Source organism: Taurulus bubalis (genome assembly GCF_910589615.1).
Source record: "Taurulus bubalis genome assembly, chromosome: 15".
Taxonomy (NCBI): Eukaryota; Metazoa; Chordata; class Actinopteri; order Perciformes; family Cottidae; genus Taurulus; species Taurulus bubalis.
In genome coordinates this window covers 23,848,297-23,874,867 of record NC_136603.1, presented here as the reverse complement: position 1 = coordinate 23,874,867, position 26,571 = coordinate 23,848,297, and the positions used below count along the sequence as shown (strand labels likewise).

General features: G+C 41.4%; 2 protein-coding genes and 1 long non-coding RNA gene across 3 annotated transcripts; 1 reads left to right on the top strand and 2 right to left on the bottom strand.

Annotated features, from left to right (window-relative positions):
• The first annotated feature begins 38 nt into the window (after nt 1–38).
• On the top strand, nt 39–5,208 carry LOC306747528 (acyl-CoA-binding protein-like). Its single transcript, XM_079230585.1, has 4 exons — nt 39–147; nt 3,163–3,280; nt 4,111–4,173; nt 4,929–5,208. The coding sequence occupies exons 1-4, from the start codon at nt 133–135 to the stop codon at nt 5,000–5,002; spliced, it is 270 nt and encodes an 89-aa protein (XP_079086711.1). The 5' UTR covers nt 39–132; the 3' UTR covers nt 5,003–5,208.
• Nucleotides 5,209–17,701: 12,493 nt separating this feature from the next.
• LOC306747889 (ly6/PLAUR domain-containing protein 6-like) lies at nt 17,702–25,248 on the bottom strand (the record flags this gene model as incomplete). The annotated part of the gene is made up of 4 exons (XM_079230989.1): nt 17,702–17,875; nt 18,272–18,402; nt 22,679–22,777; nt 25,131–25,248. 4 exons carry the CDS (start codon nt 25,246–25,248, stop codon nt 17,702–17,704), a joined length of 522 nt encoding a protein of 173 aa, XP_079087115.1.
• LOC306747652 lies at nt 20,873–22,140 on the bottom strand. The gene is made up of 3 exons (XR_013771145.1): nt 22,109–22,140; nt 21,892–22,004; nt 20,873–21,332 (listed from the first exon to the last, which is right to left on the bottom strand). It is a non-coding gene; the product is annotated as an uncharacterized lncRNA (long non-coding RNA).
• Nucleotides 25,249–26,571: the final 1,323 nt, after the last annotated feature.

Here is a 26,571-nt window from a genome sequence, read left to right as displayed (position 1 = left end):
TACACTCCGGTGCAGCAGGCGGCGCCATCACCTGTAAGGCCGCTTTGCAGCGCAGAAGAAGAAGAGCAGCGGTCTCCTCCTGGACTTTGACCATTCATCCAGTCTGCAGCTGCGGTCGGATCTCAACTCCAGATGGCGGATCTCCAGGTGTGTATAGAACAGTTCATACTCATATTTATACTGAAGAGAGTATAGAACCAGTCTCATACTGGTTTATACTGCAGGTGTGTATATAACGGTCTAAAACACTGGTCCATGCTGCAGATAGGTCTGAGCTTTAGAGGATGTCCCTCGGGCGTCATGGTCTCCGGAGCCTGACCCAGGAGGGCTGAGGCTCCTTACACGGGACGGGACGCAGCATCAGGCCGTGGGGCTCGTGCGCGTTCCGCCTCCATCAGCGGGATAAAGACGTGGCCCGAGGGTGTACCGAGGCCGTTAGATCGTCTCCGCGAGGACATGTCGTGCCGAGTGACGTCAGCTGTTGTCTTGCGCTCTGCGCTACTGGGCGAAGAGTTTCTCTGGTCTAACATGTATGTATTAGTCAGATCGGAAACTTAAAACGGAAAAGAACCTGCAGAGACGTGTAGTTCTGCACGGATTGCGTAACGTGCGCGTTGAAAGGAGCGTGCGCGGCCCCGCAGGCAGACCCGCGTCATATCAGCTGTTGAAGGGGAGCGCGCATTCAGACCGTGTGCTCTGACCTTTGACCCGGAGACAGAGCCAACGTGTTGGAACAAGCCAACCTTTGCTCCATTTAGTTTCACAGAGGCTCTTTGTTCTGCTCATAACTGCTGCAACAGTAATGACACGATTATAATAGTAGCATTAATGATAGTAACACTGTACTGGTAGTTATCTATGTTTCAGTTTGAGCTGCAGCAGCTGAGCTTTACATCATATGTTCATACTGGTTATCCTTTATTATTTCCACAGAAGTTTACAATTTAACAAAACAAAAGTACTACATCTGTCAATTGTTTAGGTAACACTTTATAATAAGTACACACTATGTAGCATTAGTAAAGCATGAATAAACACTTAATTCATAAAGCATTGTTTCAACATGAACACTCATCAGTAACTCATTAGTATGCCATTCATAATGTTCTTCATCACTCTGTGTCTGTTTCCCTTTTCTGTTGACAAGATAACTGAGACTTCTGCTAGCTTTTAGGCTCTGCTTATGAATGCTTTGTAAAGCACAGACAGTCTTCACTTTATGAGTCACAGAACATACTTAACTAACACTTAACTAACGCGTAGTAACTACCTGAATTAATCATGAATTGCAGTATTAAAACACGTTTGTAAAGCAAATGTTAACCATTAATGCAATAAATGCACGGATAAATTCAATTTAAATATTTTTTAAATAGCCAGAATACAGTGCAATAAGTAAATAAATAAAAGGATAGCAGTTGCCAAATTTACCAATAGTGAATCACATATATAACACTGTCATATGAAATATACATCGGATAATCTCATTGTCAGAGATACAAACGTTTAGACCAGTGGTCACAGGGTTTGTCTGTGCTTCAGTGCTCCAACACTCATAGAACCTTTTAGTGTGCCAGAAAAAGGTCAAGTCTGTCACAATCCTACTGTGACAACAACACCAGAATCTCCTACTGACACCACTCCCATTTCACAATCCAATGCACTGCGGAGATATAAGCAAAAAAAGTCAAATGTTATTAGGAAGAAGTTCCATTTGAATACTGCATGCAACAGTACAACCTCTGTAAGGGCTGCGACATTATGGACTGAGTGTGAAGAGCGTGGCATTGTGGGTTCCCTCCACGTTCTCCCTGTGGCAGCGTGGGTTCCCTCCTCGTTCTCCCTGTGGCAGCGTGGGTTCCCTCCTCGTTCTCCCTGTGGCAGCGTGGGTTCCCTCCTCGTTCTCCCTGTGGCAGCGTGGGTTCCCTCCTCGTTCTCCCTGTGGCAGCGTGGCTTCCCTCCACGTTCTCCCTGTGGCAGCGTAGGTTCCGTCCACGTTCTCCCTGTGGCAGCGTGGGTTCCCTCCACGTTCTCCCTGTGGCAGCGTGGCTTCCCTCCACGTTCTCCCTGTGGCAGCGTAGGTTCCGTCCACGTTCTCTCTGTGGCAGCGTGGGTTCCCTCCTCATTCTCCCTGTGGCAGCGCGGGTTCCCTCCACGTTCTCCCTGTTGCAGCGTAGGTTCCCTCCTCGTTCTCCCTGTTGCAGCGTAGGTTCCCTCCTCGTTCTCCCTGTGGCAGCGTAGATTCCCTCCTCGTTCTCCCTGTTGCAGCGTAGGTTCCCTCCTCGTTCTCCCTGTTGCAGCGTAGGTTCCCTCCTCGTTCTCCCTGTTGCAGCATAGGTTCCCTCCTCGTTCTCCCTGTTGCAGCGTAGGTTCCCTCCTCGTTCTCCCTGTTGCAGCATAGGTTCCCTCCTCGTTCTCCCTGTTGCAGCGTAGGTTCCCTCCTCGTTCTCCCTGTTGCAGCGTAGGTTCCCTCCTCGTTCTCCCTGTTGCAGCATAGGTTCCCTCCTCGTTCTCCCTGTGGCAGCGTAGATTCCCTCCTCGTTCTCCCTGTTGCAGCGTAGGTTCCCTCCTCGTTCTCCCTGTTGCAGCGTAGGTTCCCTCCTCGTTCTCCCTGTTGCAGCATAGGTTCCCTCCTCGTTCTCCTTGTTGCAGCGTAGGTTCCCTCCTCGTTCTCCCTGTTGCAGCGTAGGTTCCCTCGTTCTCCCTGTGGCAGCGCGGGTTCCCTCCTCATTCTCCCTGTGGCAGCGTGAGGTCTCTTGGCGCGTCAGCATGGGTTCCCTCCACGTTCTCCCTGTGGTTCTGATCACTGAGAGAAAGTTGCAGACCAAAGTTAGTCCCGTTGTGAGCTTTTGCAACACTGACTGGAACACGTCACATGTGTGAACTCAATTGTAGATAATTCACTGGAACACTTTTTCTTTTTCTTTCATCTATTAGAATACTTTTATGAAATCAAAGCATAAAATAGAGGCCAAGTGTCAAATATTTCTATATTTCGCCAAAGGCCAGACAAGACGCAGCTCTTCAGATCCAGGTTGTTCAGAGGGAGAGTAGTGGAGCTGCTGTGGAGCGAACCTGACCTCTGACCTGCTGTTGTCCTTGGTTAGTCGTCATCAACAACTCTGAATGGCATTAGTTGAAATTGTGTCCTCTCCTCTCTAGGCCAAGTTTGATGAAGCAGCAGCTGAGGTGAAGCAGCTGAAGGCCAAGCCGGCGGATGAGGAAATGCTGCAGGTCTACTCGCTGTTCAAGCAAGCCTCTGTGGGGGACGTCAATACGGGTAAGACCTCACCGCCTCAGGGGTTCATACCACCGGGCCATAGAGGAGTGCTGAGTCACGTGTGAGCACAGCTCTGGCAAACACAAGATTTAAAGCAACTTTGTGTGATTCTTGACCATGTCCTGTTTTCACCTGTAATATAAAAGAGCTAATCTTTCAGTGCTGTTGGCTTGTCCTTAAGCGACCCACGTTGGGAGTCTGGTTTAAACATATCAGGCTGTTGGTACAGAGGCTTTTCCCTTTTAACTTGCACTGTGGAGAGTAGCAGGCCAACCACGTGGCTCCAGTTCCACAAAAGAAGGAGTGGCTTGTCCCTCACAGGCACCCTTACTCCTGAACAGACTGTTTATGTTCCCTGATAAAAATGACAAATATTTCTTCTGGTACCTGTTCATAAAAAAACTGAAAGCAGATGTATATACTGTTGTTAACTTGCTGCTGCTCCAAGAGTTCTGATAACATTACTTTAAAATAAAAGCGTGCAATACACTAGTTTTTCATTCATTATTGAATTTTGCGCATAGTGGGATTAATCGCAGTTAATCACAGAAAAATCATGCAATTAATCGATTACATCTTTTCAACTTTGCCCAGCACATATATATATATATATATATATATATATATATATATATATATATATATATATATATATATATATATGTATATATGTGTGTGTATATATATATATATATATATATATATATATATATATATATATATATATATATATATATATATATATATATATATATATATATATGTGTGTATATATATATTTACTTTAACCTCTTAACTTACATCTGTTTATGTCTTTCTTTTCTCTGAAGCTCGTCCAGGGATGTTTGACTTCACTGGTAAAGCTAAATGGGATGCCTGGGAGAAAGAAAAAGGTACACGCTCAGTTCCATAGTGCTGCTATGAATACCAGGCAGACCTTCTCTGAAACATGTCCAGTGCTTCTGTATGTCCAATGAGTTTGTTTCCACTGCAGTCATTCACAAAGCCTGGAGGAAGAGATCAGGGTTCTGTCAGCTTTAGTCTGCATGTGTTCACGTCAGTTAAAATGTCAGAGATCAAAGGTCATAAGTAGGCTAAACGTCTGGTATGCTAAACGTCTGGCATGCTAAACGTCTGGCATGCTAAACGTCTAGCATGCTAAACGTCTAGTATGCTAAACGTCTGGTATGTTAAAAGTCTAGCATGCTAAACGTCTGGTATGCTAAACGTCTAGCATGCTAAACGTCTAGCATGCTAAACGTCTGGTATGGTAAACGTCTATCATGCTAAACGTCTAGCATGCTAAATGTCTAGTATGCTAATCGTCTAGCATGCTAAACGTCTACTATGCTAGACGTTGCGTATGCTAGACGCAGGGAGAACTAATTGTAATTACATAATTATATATGTACAAATATATACAGAAAGGAATCAACAAATAAATGAAATGCTCATCATTCATTTTTGTATTTTGTATTTCTTTATATATCCACATTTTGTAATAACTTATTCATTCTTTTATTCATCATCTTTATATTTCCACATGTATTTTCTTGTTCCTTTACATATATGTTCTATTAGGAATAATGCTCATGTCTCTATTAATTCATTCATGTGTTTCCAAAAATTCATTTTGCTTTTCTGTCAGGCAAGAGCAAAGAGGATGCCATGAACGAGTACATCGGCCTGGTGAAGCAGTTGAAGGAGAAGTATGGAGTGTAAGCTGAGGGACGAGAGCCGTGGACGAGACCACCGCCACCGCTCATGCTGAGAAACGCCTTAAAGCCCAACACGTGTGTCCTTAGAGCGTCTGGTGCAGTTACCATCATGAACTGGCCTCCACGGGAGAACCGTCATTTTTTATTCAATGACTATCTGCACAGAATCCTGTCATTTCAATATTAAATCGTTCTTACTCTTTAAGTGTTGATTTTGGTGGCCTCTGATTTTATTGATGTTCCAATTTCACAGTGTAGTGTGTATTTTTTAAATCGTGTCATGCTGGCATCAGAAAGGATGTGCAGTGGATTGGGTGGTGGCTTGCTGAATGTCTCCATATTTCAGGGTATTTGAAGGTACTATCTTACCGCTACAGTTCCTCGCTAAGAGTTTTACAGACTTTATTACTAAGTTTCTTAGCATGGCCCAGTTCCAGTGTCCCACATACACTATGTCAGTCCACTATTTATTGGTTTTCTGTGTCTTATGATGACCTAATCAAAATTGTTTATTTGGTTTAAAATAATTGTTTCTATATGAAAATGGAACAATTAAACGTAAAACGACTCACAGGTGTAACTTTCCTGCTGGTAATCTGCTACCAGGTGTGGAGGAGTCTGTCATGCAGCTGCAGAGGGAGATGCTGCAGATGTGTCAAGACAAGGAGAGAACAGAGTTGCTCCTTCAGGAGGACTCTGGCATGAAAACCAAGAGAATCTCCTTCACAATCGCCTCAAGCGGTTGATCTGTTGACTGACTTCAGTATGAACACATACAACTTCCACCATGGCGTAGGTTTGATCTCCACAAGGGAAAGGATACAACAACCCTCCCGACCCCCACTACATCCCTGTGTGTATGACTGCAAAACAACAACAGAGGGTTGTTTAATTCTCACCACCACATGGTTAACTACCACACTGCCTTAGATCTGCATTAACATTTAAAAAAAGTACACAGTAGCAGATCAAGACTAAATTAAAGTATTATTTTGGAGATCACTTTCTAACAGAAAGGAGAAAAGAAACATAGAACAATATTTCAGTTTTTCTGCATCCAACACCTCCTAAAGGCATATGTTACTGATAAACTTCTGTAGCCATTTTACTTTTTTTTTAAATGAAACTGGAAACTTCAGTGTTATCATATTGTTATATATGTATTTAATCTGAATCTGGTTAAACATCCTGCATCCAGGATGTTTAACCAGATTCAGTTCATGAACTTATTAGCTTTTCTATTCTGTAGTATTGCTTCTTTTCTTTGGGAGCAGGAGGGCTGCAAACGCCTTCATGAAGGCTGCACATAGCTGCTAGACTTCTAGACCTGACAGCAGCATTTAGTTTTTCAGCTTGTGTGAGCTAAATGTATGTTTAATTTGTGGAAAGAATATAAATTCATTCGCTGAACACTGTTGTATACCAAGTGCTTTTCTTTAGTTGTCATAACTGATTGTATACGGTAATGTGGGTAATATCTCAAACGGCCAGTAGGTGTCGCCATCGCACCACTAGGAGGTTGTCTGCGCATTGTGAAAAGAAAGAAGAGCATGACAGTGAACAGCACCTCATTACAACGTTGTTTTAACTGTATATCATATACAGTTAAAACAATGCAGTATATGTATTGTTATAACTGTATATGTGTATGTTATAACTGTATATGTGTATGTTATAACTGTATATGTGTATGTTATAAAGGTATATGTGTATGTATGTATATATATATATATATATATATATATATATATATATATATATATATATATATATATATATATATATATATATATGGTATAACTGTATTTAAGGTGTCTGCTGCTGGGCGGGAGAGCAACACTTACACACACATTCATGTTGTGGAGTGGGTTTATTATTTGTCACATTGGGTTTTGAGTTTAAAATAAAAATGTACCATTTATATATTTGATACAACCAGAATATGTGATCATTTCATTGTAACAAAATCGTCTTAAAAACGGACGTCACCATCAAAAAATCCATAAAGTCCATAAACCACATAAGTCATCATAACAAGACCAACTGAACCGTGAGGGATCTCTTTGTTTGACCAACTGTTTCCCTCGTATTTGGTGAACTGAGAAGAACTGCACAGGGAAGATGGGACTTTGGGGCGAAAGCGAATGAGAGGGAAATTACGGGATGGACTTCGGGAACTGTGTGATGGACTCAATGTGTTTATTGTTTGTCTGCAATGAATTGTAAATACACTAGCAGTCTAAAAGGAGAGATATCTGTGTGGCGGCTAATGGTGGTGAACAATATTACATGTGAAATGCATCTAGAAGGGACAGTAAACATAACTGCATTTACGTCTGGTTGTTTTGGACCGCTTTGCCTCGGAACCAGATGACAATACAACCCCACTATTGGTTGTCCACTTTAACAGCTGTAATTCCCCCTTTGAGCAAATATCAGTACGGTCCATTACCAACTGCATTGCTTCTTGTCCGTGGGCAAAGATGTTAGACAGTCATCCACGTAAAAGTTGTTGTCGATGGTATCAGACACTTCCACTTTAAAGTAATGTGTATTGTCCACTGCAGTCCTCTTTAAAGCGTATAGTTGAATCAGAATCAGAATTGTTTGTTTGCCAAGTACGTTGAACAAATGAGGAATTTGACTCAGTGAAAGGTGCATAACAAATTTTAAAATATAGTAAGAACAATAAACAATAATAGTAAGGTATGGTAAATAACATGTGCAAGGGTGTTTGAAATAGAGAGTCGGCTAGTGGGGTCCTGGTCTTTGTTCATCAACCCGACTGCAACTGGAAAGAAACGGTTCTTGTGCCATGAGGTCTTGGCTCTGATGGACCGCAGCCTCCTGCCAGAGGGAAGGACTCCAACAGGGTGTGTCCAGGGTGAGAGGGTGTGTCCAGGGTGAGAGCGGTCGCCTACAATCTTTCTTGCCCGCTTCAGGGTCCTGTCTGACACACGTTTTCAGCTTGCAAGTGCTCCTGAAGCTGCATTTCTCATCATGTGTACATGTTCTCTGTCAACCCAAAACCAGACATAATAATGCATCTTAACAGGGTTCACATGAACGGCTGAAGAAATCCACCAATCCAGCACTGATCCAAGTACTTTGGGGGAAAGCAAGAACACTTTTTGAATTAATTCACGTGTAACAGGTTTCTTCTCTTTTTTCTCCCCTTAATTTAAAGGTTAACACATTGTAAAGCCCACTGAGGCACATTTGTAATTTGGGGATATACAAAATAAACTGAATTGAATTCAGTGCATGACTCCTGGCCTCATCGCAAGGAGCTCAGGCCAAAAAGTCCAGTATTGTCCAGAATGATTACTCCTCCAGGATTAATGTCAATGTCTTCAAGTCTCTCAGGATGTCATCTCCTTGATGTATACTGAAAGAAAATATGAGAAAAAGAAAAAGTACAATGGATTTTGTGTGAAATGTGATTTTTGTGTGGCATGATCTCGCGACATGGAGAGAATCCAGCTGCAGAGCAAGATGAAGGAAAGATGTGAACAGATGCATATCTACTCAAGGGGCCGGGTTCTGAAGAGGTGTTCGACTAGTCTAGAGTGCTGGGATAGTTTATGCAAGTTAGACTGTTTCACAAAAGTAATAACTGACTGAGTAGCTTAGTAATATTGTGCTATAGTGTACTATAGTGCTGATCAGCGTGTTTTCACCAGTTGGTGCGGCTAACCAGAGCATCAGATTCTCAGGTTCACTCAAAGTTCATAGTTCTGGAGGCCGGCCCTGCAGTGATGTCACAGTGAAGTTTAAAATGAGAGATAATCTTTGACTCATGGTCAGAACGATTCAGAGTTGGTGCTGAGTGCCCAGCTCAATACTTCTGATTGATTTATAAGAACTGCTAAATTCCTGCTTAAGAAAAAATCCAGACCGACATGCAGTTTGAGTTCAAATAATTTCAACTTGCACTGTAAGCATGTGGCACAATTTGAGCATTCTAGGAAAATGATACAGGCTGTGATGTTTTCTACATTGTGTTACACTGCCACCATGTGTGATGTTAATAATGAACCATTCACCAACAATTCATGATCAGTTCAACAGAACAAATGACAAATACATTTTATATTTCTTAAAAACTGAGCAAAACTCGTATTGAAGAGAATTGCATGAGTTAGTTGATCTATTTTCTGGAGATGGATGTGATCCCATAACTATTTGTTCCTCCCCAGTTCTTTGGCTCGTACACCAACAACACTCTGTTTGAGACGGATGACCGGTACCGCCACCTGGGCTTTCACATCGAGGATCTGGGATGCTGCAGAGTGATCCGACACTCTCTTTGGGGGACGCATGTGTTTGTGGGAACGATATTCACCAGCGCACCACCCAGCAGCCTCGTCATGAAGAGCTGCAGAGCAGCTGAACACATCTCAGAACCCTGGTGCCATTAAACTAACACAATTCTTTAAGAACATTATGAACTTACTTCTTTGTATTTTTGCCTTCCAATATGTATTATTATTATATTGCATTATTACAATTAATATGAAGACCGAATCTGAAAGCTTCGGTCTTCATATTAAAGGTTCTTAACTAAACAGCAGGTGTGGAACCTTTTAGATTCAGAACCCTCAGGAACACCAGTCCTCTGTCTCAACTCATCTCATTGTGTTGTCTGAACTGTTTTCATGTTATTTCATGTCATGAACTCTGTAGCTGACTGTTCCCTGACAATATAGTCTATAAGGCCTATATATACATGTTAGCTATTAAATGTTAAAACGGCTTGCCATAATGTACTGTTGTCTGCACTGTAGGTGTAAAAATAGTCTCTAGTTTCTAAAGATGGTGTCATGTGTGGAGGAGCTTTTAAACATATTCCTATTCAAGATTTTTGACAGCTCCAATTATTGCATGTGCTTGTGTATAAATAAATACAGTATATATCACATTCACTCAGTATTAAAAAGCTGAACAACTATATTGCATCAGGAGAATACATTTTTTGAAACGTAAAAGCCACCAGTCTTAATACATGCAAAGGAAATGTGTGAAGGTATGAACATGCCAGTGTTCTGTTGAAAGCCACAGTGTGTGCTCACAGTGTAATCCCATGGCTGACCATGCAGGGAGCCCTGCTCGCTCTAGTAATCCTGTTAGGCCTTCACACCAGGAATTCCATTCAATTAGGACTCGGGTCAGCCCTGAGGTTTGTTATGAGCCACGCTGCATGTTTTTGGGCTGACAAAAACACAGACAGGCTGCCGTCTGGGGCCAGGTAGAAAGGAAGGCATGTGGAAGGCTCTTATTTCAGGATGTCCCTAGGCCTTGTGTTCTAATCGATAATTACATTTCATTTAGCTGACGCTTTTATCCAAAGCGACTTACAACAAGTGTATTCAACCATGAGTACAAACTCAGAACAGCAAGAATCAAGAAAGTACAATTTCTTCAATAAAGTTAAACTACAAAGTGCTGTCAGTAAGTGTCATTTAAGCAGTGGCGGGTCGTGGATTTTCTACCTGCGCCTCAGTGCCCTGAGTCATAGTCTAGATCAGCTGTTTCCTGCTGTGTCCAATCACCTGCACCTTCCCCTAGTATTTAGACCCTGTTTGTCTCCTGCCCCATTGTCGGTTTGTCCTGTGTGTTCCTTGTCTATCCCTGTGAGTAAACCTGTTTACCTGGCTGTTGTGATCCAGTGGTTTTAAAGCCTTGTCTTGTTATTTTGTTAAATAAATGTACTTTGGAACCGTTGCATCGGCATTTGGGTCCTATTTTGAAACCCCAATCGTAACAAGTTGTATAAGGAGGACAAGCCAACTTTCTCATACAAGCTTGCAGTCTGGGGGGGGTGATTGTATTTATCCAATCACATATCACAGCAGTGGTCGCTGCAGACACACCTGGCAGATCTCTACTAAATACACCTTATTACAGATGTTTAGCTTCCAAGGCTTTTATTCATGACTACGAGTGCAATCGGATTGACTACATGTCCAGCTAGTAACACACAACTGTAATAGCTGGTGTGTCAGCCCTGTATAAATGCCTGTAGAAACACTATTGCAACAGATACAACAGTGCACCACATACTGTACATTCATACATTAACACAAACACCTGTACAGTACTTTATGTATGGACTTCCCGTGCTCACAATCACAGGCCTGTGTAATTTCACCTGGCCTGCGCCGCTGACCCACCTCTAATCCCTTTCTACTGACATTTCAGTGGGACAAGGGGAGAGTGTGTGTGTGTGTGTGTGTGTGTGTGTGTGTGTGTGTGTGTGTGTGTGTGTGTGTGTGTGTGTGTGTGTGTGTGTGTGTGTGTGTGTGCGTGTGTGTGTGTTGTATAAAATAAGCCGTATGCACTGATCCCATCTGCTTCTCCAGGTGCAAATGCTTAATTGTATCAGTTTCAGCTGTGCAATGGAAATCACTCTTTATATTCTTCTGCTCTATATCCATGAGTGAGTGAGAGATCCCAGCTGACATTGAGTGAAGGTTCACCCTAGACAGGTCGGCAGTTTATCACAGGGCACAATGTAGAGACCAGTGGCGGGCCGTCAGGGCCTGCTAATGCTGCATTCACACCGGACGAGGCGCGAATTTGACGAACGACCAGATTACATGCAAAGTGATGCACAGACCCACAGGTTGCGTCAGCCAATCAGCGTTGAGAACCTCCGCCCGTCATCACCGCCATCTTGCCGTTCCTGAATGAAACTGCTGCTGCTCCGCCTGAACCAGCACTGGCAGCGGCTTCATTGAGACGCTGTTGTGGGACTACGGATAATATTATGAACCCAGACACCATGGAGTTTGATGTTCCCACGAATGTGGAGTTTACACAACAAGTATAAAGCAGAACTAGTTGTTATTTCCATGGTGGGTGAAGGAATCGGTATCCGTTTTACGGAGATTAGCCAGACGCAGTTCCTGGAGGAGTCGGTGAAATTCACCGAGCTGTGTGCGGCTACGGATATGTTATGAACCCAAACACGAGGGTGTTTCATGTTCCCACATGTTTGGGACTTCCACAACAAGCAAAAAGCAGAACTAGTGGTTATTTAAACAGCTGTTAAACAGCAGCAGCAGGCGTAGGTCAACATCCACGGCCCGCCACCGAATAAATGTTAAATATTTAGTAATGCGTGATACCTTTTTTTGCATTGAATCATACAGGGATGTTTGCTAAAATTGATTAGATGGCTTTACCAAAAAAAAGATGAACTGGACTGACTCTAAAGTTGATTTTGTTTTCTTACCCGTTAAAAGTTTTACTTTGGGGAGTTTTCCTGTGTGAGGTACTAAAAGTCAATCTGAATGAATAAGGGGAATTAAATGGATCTTTATTCTGATTTTGAAATGTCAAAATAACAGACACATTTTTTTTCTAGTTTACCAAAAGAATAATAACTGTTTATTTTAATAATTAAACATCTCTGACAATAGTTATTTGTCCCCATTACAGCTGTAATCTTCCCCTCCAAGCTTTCATTGAAGCTGCTTGCAGAGAACATGTAGGTACAAGCATATTATGGATCAGCAAGCAGGTCACCATTAAATGAACACCATCACAGGTTCTAAGGTCATAGGGGTAAACTAATCCCTTCAAGGAAATAGGATTAGAAATTACACTTGAGGGTAGAAAGCCTGAGAAAGCTGCTGGCCTTCCTGGAAAGAGGAGAAGAAAGAAGAGAAGATGAGAGGCTTTTATTTATGTTAATAATGCTACATTCACACCAAAAGTGTTTTGAATTTTCGCAACGCTTTTGGTGTGGACGTAGCATTAGGTTGTTTCCAGACTAACATCTTCCAAGCAGCGAAACGGCTGCTCACGCCAATACACTGTGAAACCAAATGTGTTCAGCAAAGTCCACTTCATTTAGTCCACAGAGCCCAACTGGGACACAAAGAGTCACGTATTCCTTTATACCTCCTCACATCCCCGGAGAGTCTTAAAAGGAAATTAGTTATTGAGTTAATGTTAGAGATTACAATGTAGAATGTCAAACAATGCAACGCCTTCTTCTTTTGCCATGTTTAGTGAGATAAGGAAAGGAAATAATTAAGTTAAATTGTATTGCATTGTTCTGCATTGCATATCATTGTATGATATATAGCTTTAACGAGTTTCATCTCGTTTAAACCTGGCACGAGATAGCCTCCGGCCCCTGTCACCATTCTGATTGAGAAAGTAGAGGGTGTGGACTGTTGGAGTCCAAGTCAACAATAAACGTGACAGGTCAACCAACACTGGTGTCCTCTTGTTCAACAAGCTCTGATTTGCTACGCTCTGTGGTTTCTGGCTGTGATGTGCTGGGCAGGAGGCATAATGGCTGATGACACCAGCGGAGTCAACAAGCTACTCAAGAAGGCCAAATAAGTGTTCAGACTGGACAATCTGGAGGCCGTGGCTGAGAGATCATGTCTGAGCCATCCCAGATTACAACTCTCACCCACTCTGTGATGATCTGTGGCAACCGGGCACCTCATTCATTAGACTAAGAGCTGGATTATGCTTTCAAATAACTATGTACGTTGGGCTGTCACACCACTCTGTAGAAACAGAATGAAAAGATAGCCGTCATAGATGGGGCCACATTTAAATATGGATATAATGGCGCACATTTTCAGATTTCCAGACCGGAAAAAAAAGTGACAGAAATGGTGGTGTAAGGAATGAACAAAGAGAGCTGAGAGAGTTCAAACCCTGATTCCTCGCTCTCATTCACACACAGCTGTCTTCAGTTTTTTTTTTTTTTTTTTTCAATTTGTTGTTGAATTATGTCATGTAGTGTTAAAGCGCTTTGAGTGGTCGGAAGACTAGAAAAGTGCTATACAAGTACGGGTCCATTTACCATAAGGCATTTAAGTCGTTAAAAATGCATCACATCATGAAAGTGGCGCCACAAAGCAAGGGAATCTGCAGAGGAGACCAGGCAGATGAACAGTGGGTTGATGTCTGAATTGTTGATCTTGTTTTTAGTTTATTGTAGAAATACCTTAAAATAGGGTTTATCATCCAAAAATCTCCACCAATGATTTAAACATAGAGAAATATTGTTGTTATTACACAATGATTTTACTGGTCCGGCCCACTTGAGATCAAAATGGGCAGCATGTGGTCCCTTAACTAAAATGAGTTTGACACCTTTGGTCTACATTGTGGACTCTCTGCTCCTGTCGCCGACATGAACACATCTCATTCCTTCTCCTCATGGCTAAAGTTTCGTCCATGTAGTGGTACCAGTACATATCTGTACTTACCCCATTACCACAAATTCTAATCCATGTGACTAATCCATGACAACTGAGCAACTCCATTCACTGAGGAAGACAACAAGATGTGGTTGAAAGCTCCTGGTGGTTGTATAGTGCAGCTGTAGCTCATGGGGAGAGTGGTCGTTCTGAAACCACAAGGTTCCATCCCTGTCCTCCCCATAGTTCCCATGTTGAAGTGTCCTTGAGCAAGACACTGAACCCCCAGTGTCTCTCGGGCGCTTCACAGCAGCAAACTGCTTCTTAATTACTAAGGATTACTAAGGATAATTGAGGATTCAAAAAATATGAGAACTTCACCTTAACAGTAGCACGTGGCTACAAGGTTCATAGCAGGTGGAGAGGAGGTGAAAAAACTCTGTAGTTCTAATAAACATAAATAAAACATTCTATGATTAGTGACTAAAGAGAGAGATTTGCTGGTGTAGCCTCTGCTTGCTCTGGTTCCTTATACAGCCCTGTCATTCAGCACAAACACAAGAAGGGATGGGTGTTAACTGCATAACGACAACCATCATCTGTTTTCATTTCCCCTCTAAGAAGAGACAGAGGTCAGCAGGAAACTCTTATCTGAGAATACGGCTGCCTGTACTGATAGTGAAGGCAAACACTGCAGAGGAATCACATTTATTGGACCCATGCTCAGTCTGAAGCATGGAAACTCAACCATCAGCAGAAAATCACAGAATACAGAAAACAAGTTTAACAACATGACATGAACTTCATTTGTAACATGACAACTAATACATCTACAGATACATACATATACATGTATATTTACATATAAATTGGCACAAAATTGGCATGCAACTGTTTTCACATTCTTTGTACAAAAGTTTGCTTGATGTCAAGTGAAGGCAACTTGTGAAACATATTTTGAGTTAATACAGAAGCTTGAATTTGTCAAATATTGCTGACTACAATAAGATTAAACACTTCTTAGCCTTCAACTGTTGATAGAAAAAACATGATATGTGTCTGTAAATCAGAACTAGAAGCAGTGTTGCTTTGAAACCTGCTGAAACAAGACAGATAAGAAAGAGAGTGAGAGGCAGCGACAATGAGAGGGGAAGTTGGCAACCTCCTCCGTGTCTCTGCAACTGCAGATGCAGCATTTTCTCAGCATGATGGATGAGACAGATGTCATTATCGGTGATCCAGACACTGAGATCTGTGGGATTACAGCAGAAGACATAATGCTCCAGAGATTGATCAGCATGTGTGATGCACCTGCTGACACCGACGTCAAGGCCTTTCCTGATCTGTATTAGCAGCTATACAGCAACAGAAAGAGAAGGGACTGCAGATTGAGCTGATAAATGCTCTACACAACCTCAGTCCTGTTGTGGAAATTCTATTTTTGTTGAATTGTGAGACTTCTGTTGGCATTTTCACAGCATTTTCACAACATGACAGGGGCTGAAAGCAATCCAACAGAGCCTGGACTGGAAGTAAGAGTATATGAACATTAATCCATTTAGAAATGCACCTGTCTGTAGGTAGGAAGTTCACCATAGCCAATAAAAGCCAGTTATTGCAATAACCAATCAGTGAGCAGCAGCATGAGGACGTTTTCGAAGACTGTGGGGCTCATGTGAACCATAAAGACTGAACCAGTCCTCCGAACTGTGAAGGTTTGATACGGTCAGTATAACTATCACTATAAAATCCATCATCCTGACCAACGTTGGATGATAAGGCCATGTGTCATGTGGTCAACACTGCTGCTCACTCAGTCATTCGTGAGTCAAACTTTGTCAATAATATTTCATTTCTATTATATGTTTATTAATGCCATAATTAATAATTTGTCTGTGTGTTGATTGCACAGCAGCTGTTCCACAGTCTGCATATGTTTTCCTCTCAAGAGGCAGTGGGAACTAATCCCTGTGACATGGAACAGGCATTTCTAGCCTCTGTGTGATGAAACCTAGCCCACTGTTCTCCACCACATGATATTAGTTCAATTGAGCTGAATTGCATTCAAATTATTCAGAAAAGAGGAGAAACCCCATTTTCATGGTGAAACTGGTAAAGAACACCAAGCTAAATTCAAAATTTCCTTGAAACTGAAATGAGATTAGCGTTTGTCATGAGAACAATCCACAGACAACATCAATGTCATGACTAACAGTCTTTGACCTCAGTTCTGAACCGCAAGACTCCACGTCAAACTCTAACACCGTCAGCCGACAGTTGATATAAAATAAATACTATGTTGATGTACATCTATGACATACATCATGGATTACTGACTCACACATGCAACTTCAAATCCTAAAGATTTAGACAAAACACATTCTGGCAATGTTCGTCTGTTCCTCTTTGTGCAGTCTTTAAGCAGCATTGCTTTGCTGGACCTCTAGAGGAACCTGAAACACTGATATATCATTGTCTTTACCAATGTGCTTGCAAACAATCTAGAAGACACAGAGCAACACGATCCTCTTGCTAAAGTTGTGACAACACGGTAGATGAGAAAGACGCTGATGAGATGATGACTACTGTAGGAGAGTACTTTGCATGTGCTGTGCACTAGTGTGGCCTGATGAGCCACATGGATACTTTAACCTGTGGTTACACAAGTCCAGCCCATTTCAGCAACGTGCAGAAGATGTTTGTAGGACGATGACGGACTATTACAAGTCAAAAGAAGGTGCTTGTTGATTAGTTCACAGGGCTCTCAAGTGTCACGCATTGAGCGTGACTGCCACGCATTTCGGTCTTAAGTCACGCCCTCCCGCCACACATCGTATTTCTCACGCTGAAAAAAACCTCTAGGCTATTTAATGTGCCGCAGCGCACAAACATGACCTAGTCGCGCTGCCCTCACCATGGAGGAATCAAGCACGTCTCCCCCGAATCCCCTAGAGTTCTGCCGCGAGGTGCCACTCATCAGCCAATCAAAATCAATCAATGTCACTCTTACCTGTCTTAAAAACTTGAGAGCCCTGAGTTCACTTGCACGCATTGCTCCCTCTTGGATTTACCAGATTTACTATTCAGAAAATGCATTCTTTCATGTGACACGGTTTCCCTGTTGTTTGGCAACACCGTGTATGACGAGAAAATGAAATGAAATTGTGTCTTACAGGACAACAATTATTTTTTTACGTGAACTGTTGCAGCTGCAAAATGCTAATAAACCCCTATCCATCTTATTATTGCCTTTTTATTAAAACAATGTAGTTGGTCTGAGCAGGGTTGTATGACAGAGTGAAGTATGTTTTTAAGGTTTTGTTCCACAATGTAAACAATGAATTAAGCATGCCTTTGAAGTCAAGACACACTCCTTCTGTAGATATGTATTTAATGTATATGATAATGTACTTAGTTGAGGGGTTGTTCCACCTGCTAAAGTGTGTTTGGACCTCGCAGGAAAATAAACTGTCTGTCAGAGTAGAATCCAGCCTTCACTTAACCTCAATGCACTTGACTGTCTTCACTCTTCAAACCCCGCTTGAGATGCTGAAGGAAGCCATGCAGAGGGACAACGTCAGTGTGTGTCTTTGGGAACGCCCCACGGTGCTGCTGAGTGGTGAGGCGGTGGTGAAGGTAGCATCTGTTTGGTTCCAGGGCATTGGTAAATTACAGATGTTTCCCTCACAGCAAGCTGCACACACCTTGATGGGAAGATCATGGACAATGAAGCACATATGATGATATTAAAACTTGATTTATATCATGACATACAATCATACACAGCAACACGTGATGGCAAAAATAAGAAAACCCTGAGAGGGGGGGAGGGGGCTAGATTGTTGTACTATATAAGAACCCTGTCCCAAAATACTCTTTCAATTTTCCATTTCAATTCAATTTATTTCGTATAGCAAAACAAGCTTTACAAGCCCTCTGAGGCACATAATTCAGTCAGGAAAAACTCCTGACTGAATTCAGATTACAGATGTCACATTTCATTGTGAACACCACAAACTCTATTCCATTTGACATTTTATTTTGGTGGGGGTAGATAATAAGAACCTGGCAATAAGTCATAATATGTTCCTTCTCCTCACCTTGTTTCCTTCATGACCCGTTTCAGTGCATCCTGTGGAAAGACAGTCCTCCAGGGCCGCACAGCGCTTGGTCACCGACACACTGTCTCCCTCCACATCCATGATGTGCCGCGTGTAGCAGTATCTGGCTTCTGGAAAACATAAAGATAAAGCGCAAACATGTACCTGTTTAAGTTCGAGAGTAGAGTTGGGCGGCATGACAATCTTAGAACCACACCAGTGCTCTACCCCTTCAAAAGCATTCATATTAACATTTTAGAAAAAGCAAATATACCATGAAATATACCATGAAATACACCGGTACCGTCTGTGCTTCAAAATAATAACGTGATTGATTTTTAGGCCATACCGACTAAAATCATGAGGAAGTCAGTGTAAACTGTAAAACATTTGAAATGTTATCTTTGTTGTTGTTACTTTGTTAGTATCATCTATAGTGGTTATTTGCAGAAAACACACAATTAAATTGATGAGGAATTAAATGATTGTGTCACTGTGATTACTGGGAGTTTTATATAATAAATAATAAGTGTCTAATCAGTTGGTTGTTCCAAATGTTTTAAGGTTGTTCCTCCATGAAGTTAGATTTGTGTCTTTATTCTGCAAACAAAGAAACATGTTTTGAGAGCAAATTTCTGGTTTTGAGAGCAAATTTCTGGTTTGTAACTAGAATTTCTGCCTACAATTAAAAAATCTTTGCTCTCAAAATAAAAACCTTTGCTCTCAAAATAAAAACCTTTGCTCTCAAAATAAAAACCTTTGCTCTCAAAATAAAAATCTTTGCTCTCAAAATAAAAACCTTTGCTCTCAAAATAAAAATCTTTGCTCTCAAAAAAAAAAACCCCAAAAAAAATCCCAAAAGTTACGAGTTGAGTTTTGGACGTAGGGGGCGGGGCATACGTTGCTGAATGAGGCAGGAGTTCCTATTAGTGGGCTCGACTGGGCTCTTGGTACACACACACACACACACTAAGGACACGGAGGTAAGTTGACATTATATTGCTCTGTTCGTCAACATTATTTTAAATGTAGCAGCACTTCTCTTTGTTTTCATGTTGTTAATGTCGTGGAGTCTCTTTCTTTAAAGAGCGACATGGAGCTGCTGTGTTGACATGCAGCCCCACGTTCTGCCTGCATGTAACGTTAGCCCACAGTGAGCTACTTGCAGCTTGACTACGTTAGCAAAGGTTGTATGATACAATTTAAAATAAACCCTATGAGTTTTGGTTTCCCCACTGGGGTAGGTACGGTTGATGAGGTTGCAACCATGTTACTGTCTTGTATTAAACTGGATGAAGATAAGCTGAAGTTGAATGAGCCATTACATACTTAAAACTCGTTAGCTAAACACAGCAGCAGCATTTAACATCACTTTTTTAAGTAACTACATAGACAACTTATGTTAGCTTAGTTAGTGATATCATGTAGTGAAGGTGAGACACAAGTTATTCATAATTTGCTTGGTGTTTTTGATGAAATAATTACACTCAAACAGTACATTGTCATAGTAATATTTACTTTTTTTCTTTTAAAGTCAAAATGGAAACCAACAACAAACACCTCAGGCAATTGCTTAATTTGTTTCTATACAGCCTGTGTGACAGTAATGCATTACACTGTAACGTCCTTTTACCATTTTCATACATCTAAAATCCCTTTTCCAGTATGATGAACATGAAGCCGTAGAGGCTGCACGACAACTCCTGTCCCTGATTTCAAGTGCCATACCTGCGAAACCTCCAGGACAAAGGCAGGTTATGGAGAGATCTTCTGTGCAAACTAAAATTGGCGGGTAGACAGGCATGCACTGTCAATGAGCCAGTCAAATGTGTCATTAATCTGGTTTTTACCATGATGGCAGCAGTACAGTTACGCAACTGTCATATAACATTAATAATGCCTTTATTTAAGCTTTTTAGAAAACTATCTGGTTGAGGCCAATTTTAATCTAATTCTCCAGTCTACGAAAAGCCAACTTTGCAAAAGCAGCAGGTTCATAATTACTGTACTTAAATTTAAATATCTTTTATGTGTATTGTACCTGCTAATACAACCAAAAGAGGTGGAATACATCATGATTTGAGGTCATCCCCAAAATCTGTTTTAGTTTTTTTGTGTTTTCACAGGTGGAAGGAGAAAAGTCTCTGCTGTTCCTCTGGAGGCTGAGGGCTACACTGGGTCCATACTGAGAGGTTCAGGAAGTGCAGGAACAACCATGCTCTGTATTGTTCCTCTCGAAGATGAACTAGAGCTAACACCTTCATGCAAGAGTACCAGTGTTTGCACTGATGCTGAAAGCCAGCTGCAAAACAGAGATGCCTCTGCAAATGCTGGCACTCGCTATCAATGACTGTCTTCACTCACGCCCTGAAACAGGTAAATTACCTTACAGTTTGGGGTTAAGGATGATCAAAATAAGTACAAATTGTAATTTTAGGAACAAAAAACTGTTTCTGTTTAATATATCATCTTAAAAAGCTGTCAACAAATGATCTTAATTAATCTTAATGAACATTATATTTAACTGTTTGCATATAAAATGACTGGAGATTTATTCTGGTCTACACTTTGTATTTCTCTTCAAGATGCACAACCTGATGGCAACACGGCAGGAGAGGCTTTGACTGATCCTCATCATGCAGTGGATGATGGTCAAGCTCACAGACATCTGCTTTTGGAAGATTGGCAAACAAAACAAACAAAATGTTCCAGAATAACTATATACTGCAGCTATTTATGCCATCTTGTTATAATGTTCATAAGCAAAATAAACACATATGTATTTATTTACTGTGCTTTATTTGTAATTATTTAAAAGAGCATACTTGTTTTAGAACAAGCAAATTAGATTTGCATCATGTTTATCAATGGGAAACTTGGGGTCTGTTGAAAGACATGCATATAGATGTCCCGTCCAAAACAAGAGGAATCGACGGTGGGGTTTGGGGTTTACTTGCTGCACTGCAACAAGACCTTCAGTTGACAAGGGGCATACAGTGACCCCATGCTCTGGATCAGCACCATGAGGTTCCTCTTCTTGCAAGTGTTCTGCTTGCAGGATCTGAGATGGACCAAACACATACATTAATTACAGTTATAGCCATTGCCTCGTTTTGTTTACATACTGTAGACAATCTAATGTTAATATTTGTTCATTTAGGTTAGAGTGATATAACAAATGAATACCATACTTTAAATTGCATGTCTTTGTTCTATAATACACACTACCTCCTTCAGAATTAATTAAGCAATTACCTGAGGTGTTTGTTGTTGGTTTCTAATCTGACAAGAAAAGTAAGTATGACAATATACTGTTTGAGTGTAATTATTTCATCAAAAACACCAAGCAAATTATGAATAACTTGTGCCTCACCTTCACTACATGATATCACTAACTAAACTAACATAACATGTCTATGTAGTTACTTAAAACAAGTGATGTTAAATGCTGCTGCTGTGTTTAGCTAACGAGTTTTAAGTATGTAATGGCTCATTCAACTTCAGCTTATCTTCATCCAGTTTAATACAAGACAGTAACATGGTTGCAACCTCATCAACCGTACCTACCCCAGTGGGGAAACCAAAACTCATAGGGTTTATTTTAAATTGTATCATACAACCTTCGCTAACGTAGTCATGGTGCAAGTAACGTTAGCTGTTAGCTCACTGTGGGCTAACGTTACATGCAGGCAGAACGTGGGGCTTCATGTCAACACAGCAGCTCCATGTCGCTCTTTAAAGAAAGAGACTCCACGACATTAACAACATGAAAACAAAGAGAAGTGCTGCTACATTTAAAATAATGTTGACGAACAGAGCAATATAATGTCAACTTACCTCCGTGTCCTCCTCACGTAACCTCCAGTCCCATTAGTGTGTGTGTGTGTGTGTGTGTGTGTACCAAACCCAGTCGAGCCCACCAATAGGAACTCCTGCCTCATTCAGCAGCGTATGCCCCGCCTCCTACGTCCAAAACTCAACTCTTAACTTTTGGGATTGAGCTCGCAAGTTTTTTTTTGAGCGAGCAGGGTTTTATTTTGAGAGCAAAGATTTTTTAATTGTAGGCAGAAATTCTAGTTACAAACCAGAAATTTGCTCACAAAACCAGAAATTTGCTCTCAAAACATGTTTCTTTGTTTGCGGAATAAAGACACAAATCTTCATATTTCTCCACGACTCTCCACGGCTTATTCTTGATACAGATATTCATATTAAAAAGGTAAATACAGCCAATTATACACTTACATGCCTTTAGAAAAATAAGAATAAGATTTTGACTGCTTATGAATTCAAATTTTCATTTTACAGAAAAATTATGTATTATTTCTTCCCTTAAGTCACATAGTCTAACTTTAAGTAAAAACATGTGGTGCAGACATTATTGCGTACATGTTGCAGGAGACTTACCAGGAGGGCAGAATATGTCTGGTGCCCAGCGATTGCACTCAAAGTTGTCTGGTGCATCTTCACAGGTGAAGCACTTGAATCCTCCAGGAAATGGAGTGGCTGGGGAAAACATAACCATCACATCCAATCAACATTCAGCGCTAAACTACTTTCTTTCTGAAGAAATGGAATTCATCAAACACATGGTTTATTGCCAGGCTTATCAAGATATACTGCCCTGCATCACAGAGCTTGATATATTGCGTCCACTTGCTTCTTTATTAATATGCAGTTATGCCACCTCTAAATTCACTTCTCATTTAGTCTGAACACCATTAACAGACAGATCAAAGTAGACTGGTACATTTGGAAAAGTATGCTTCTGTCACAGTTACATTTTAGACAGCAGAAAGCTAACTAATACGATCAGAAACCTAACCGTCCAATGACTGTTTTAGGAGCCAAATACCTTATCAATCGATCAGGTAATGACTGACACATGGTCTTCACTTTTCCTGATGCTTTAGAACTCAATGCAGGACCGTAACAAGAAAGAAAGGAGATGTGCCTTAAGAAGAATTGATAGACAGATATTTTGAAGAGGTATGAGACCAGGAGTGCACTGTGCTGATTGGTCTTATTTCAACACCTAACTGGGAATTTCCTCTTCAAAACAATGACCATAGGCCAGTCCCCCTGACCTCTGTGGTTATGAATAATTTGGGAGCCTTATCCTGTCCCACCTTGAAGCCCTCATGGACTCATGGCATACAGACAACCGGTCTGTGAACATTTCAGTCCACATGGTCCTGTATCTCATCCTCCAACATCTGAATTCCTCAAGAACCTACGTCAGTGCTCTCCCAGCTGTTGGTACCTGACTCTACCTGCAGGTGGATCCCAGACTTCCTGTCTGACAGGAAGCAACACATGAAGCTGGGGACTCTTGGACCACCAGCACCGGTTCCCAAGGCTGCGTTCTCTTATACTCTTCTCCGTCTACACCTGTGGGTCTCATACTTTTTTTGTCACGCCCCACTTTGGAGGAAGACAAATGTTCATACCCCACCACAAAAAAATAACTTATTCCGGCTGCAATTAACCTGTTTTGCACTGAATATCTTTTTAAGATAATAACAATACCGTGCAACCTGTGCAAAACAAAACAAGATGAGTGCAGATATGTGTGAGCCATAATGTTGTATAAGTATTAGTGGCTGCAGTGAGCTGCTTTCCTCTACACATCTTTTTAAAAGGGGGTTGTAGATTTTATACGGCCGCTCTCAATTCATGCTCAATGTTGAGCTGTTTTGAGAGACGCAACGGCACTAGTGCTTTATCACTCAAGCTGTCATGCACGCTTTGCTTGTTGGATTAACTTGTATATTGAGTTTTTTGTTTCTCTCTCTGTGTTTTATTTAAAGGTTTTTTAACTTAAATGGCTTGATATGCTGACCCTACCAAATAAAAAGAGGAAAAGGAAAAGTTGTTGGTCCTTGAGTGGAATCCAGTTGAAATATTTGTTTAGACGTATCAATCCCTCTCAAGTGGGGAAACTGCACGTTTGAAAACGGAAAGGTGTTGTAGATATTACCGACACATTAAAATCTAAGCAGCATTTTAACATTGTAGTTCTTAAATGTGGTGACATGTTCTGCACAGAAATTAGTGCAGCTGTCAGGTAAGTGTAGTGGAGTACAAGTATAAAGTAGCAGAAAGTGGAAATACTCTAGTTAAGTACAGTACAAGTACCTGAAAACTGTACTGAGTTATGTACCACCACTGACTTCTTGAAGATCCTGCAGAAGTAGGACACTTATCGACGCCGTCTTACAAAATCAACATTAACACAAACGGCTCATTGTGTGGCTATATTAGACAGAGGACATCTTCTGTGTATTACTGAGCAAGCATACACCTTTGTTTTCAAAAGTTACATATTCTTTTCACGCTGAAACACAAATGAATGTGTTCAGATGAATCCACTCTGAGCCACTTTTAAATAGCACAGTTTTGGGTGTAAAACATGGAGACCCATTGTGGACAGAGAACCAGACGTAGCCAGTTAGTGTGGACATAAGCTATGAGTTTATTGTGCTCTATGTAAGGGCAGTTGGAAGTTCTCCTTGCTCATCCTCATGATGTAGTAGTAGTAGTAGTAGTAGTAGTAGTAGTAGTAGTAGTAGTAGTAGTAGTAGTAGCAGTAGTAGTAGTAGTAGTAGTAGTAGTAGTAGTAGTAATAGCAGTAGTAGCATTAGTAGTAGTAGTAGTAGCAGTAGTAGTAGTAGTAGTAGCAGGGCTCTCAAGTTTTTAAGACAGGTAAGAGTGACATCTCTCTCTCTCTCACCCCCCCCCCCGGACAGAGGCACGGGCTGGGGGGGGGGGGGGGGTTGTAAGTAGTAGTAGTAGTAGTAGCAGCAGCACTAGTCTGGAGGGCTAACAGCACTAACAGTGTTTGAAAGCAGACACCTACTTGAGGGGTGGAGGTGTATGATGTCTTGTTCAGTGAAGTCTCTGGACTGGGCGCTGTTCAGCAGGTCTGGCATGACGGTCAGCAGGAGGACCCAGGCCACTGCAGGCCAGGGCTCCATTGCTGGTTGCTATTGTTTCACACATGCAGCTTTCTGATTGTGGAAAGTCAACCAAATACCTGTGAAATGAACATAAAAACAGGAATCGTTAGGTCATGGCTGCTTAATGCACGGATGTAGTTTATAGTAATGCACACATCATCTTTGGTGTATTTGCATCATTGTTGTGGTGTTTATGCACTGTGACTGTAAAGAAAGTAGCACTTTAGTAGCACTTTGTAGTTTTGCTTTCCTGAAGAAATTGTACTTTCTTGATTCATGTGGTTCTGAGTTTGTACTCATGGTTGAATAAGTACAGTAAGTCACTTTGGATAAAAGCGTGAGCTAAATGAAATGCAATTTGACTCTTTTGTCTCTCAGCCATCAGGCTCTTGTTACTCATGACACTAAATGTTGAGTTAATTCATTATTTAGTCGAATTACGGTAGAAGCCACTGGTACTGTAGCTATTATTTATTCATTTGTTGGCAAAAATTGTTTAAAGTTTATTTACATTCTGATTGTATAACTTTTTGCTTTTTGTGTTCGAAGGTTTTCAACTTAGATGGACCAACCAGCCAACAATTGATAAATAATAAAAACAATAAAGATTGAGCTGTGTTGGAAACGAGTTGTCCCGCGCGTCCTTTGGGATCACATGTACCAGGTCATTGCAAGTTGGACTAAGAGTTGACCGAAAAATACATAGGAACTTGACAGTTGAAAACCACGCGGAGCAGCCTGGACTTGAGGATAAACGGCTTCAGACATCCAGACACAAGCTGTTGACGCAGAGAAAGTCAAAATGGCAGAAGACGCCCTGGGGAAGATGGTCAAGCAGCTCAAAAGAGAGAGGACCACTGCAAAAAGTAGCTTCACCAGACAGGCGAACTTCATGACCAGAGGGGTAAGCAGCATGCTTGAAGCAGAGTTAAAGGAGGAGTTCACTAAACTCTCAGACTGTTTTAGACAATTGCTTGATGCCAATGATGACTACAGGATTGGAGTGCTGGCTGAGATGCAAAAGCCAGAAGAAGAAGAAGTTGTGCTTGAACGACATTGAGAGGACAAAAAATTAAGCTGAAACCAGATTTAAACAAGTAAAAGACACTGTCCAGACAAACCTGTGGTCAAGGTATGGCAAGGATGGACTCAGAATGGCAATCTTAGGAGCAGAAAATGCATGTGAGCAAGCAGATGGTGTAGTTGTTGAAAGTACTAAATTGGAGTGCTATAAAGTGCACCTGACCCTCTTGGAAAAGTGGATAGAGGAGCTCACCACAATGATGTCAGCGTGGGAGCGATGGATCCCTGCATCATCAAAGGATGAGCTAAATAGCGGAG

Coding starts and splice junctions, on each gene's coding strand:
- LOC306747528 (XM_079230585.1), top strand. Junction 3,281..4,110: donor TGTGGGGGACGTCAATACGG/GTAAGACCTCAC, acceptor TTTTCTCTGAAG/CTCGTCCAGGGATGTTTGAC. Junction 4,174..4,928: donor TGCCTGGGAGAAAGAAAAAG/GTACACGCTCAG, acceptor CTTTTCTGTCAG/GCAAGAGCAAAGAGGATGCC.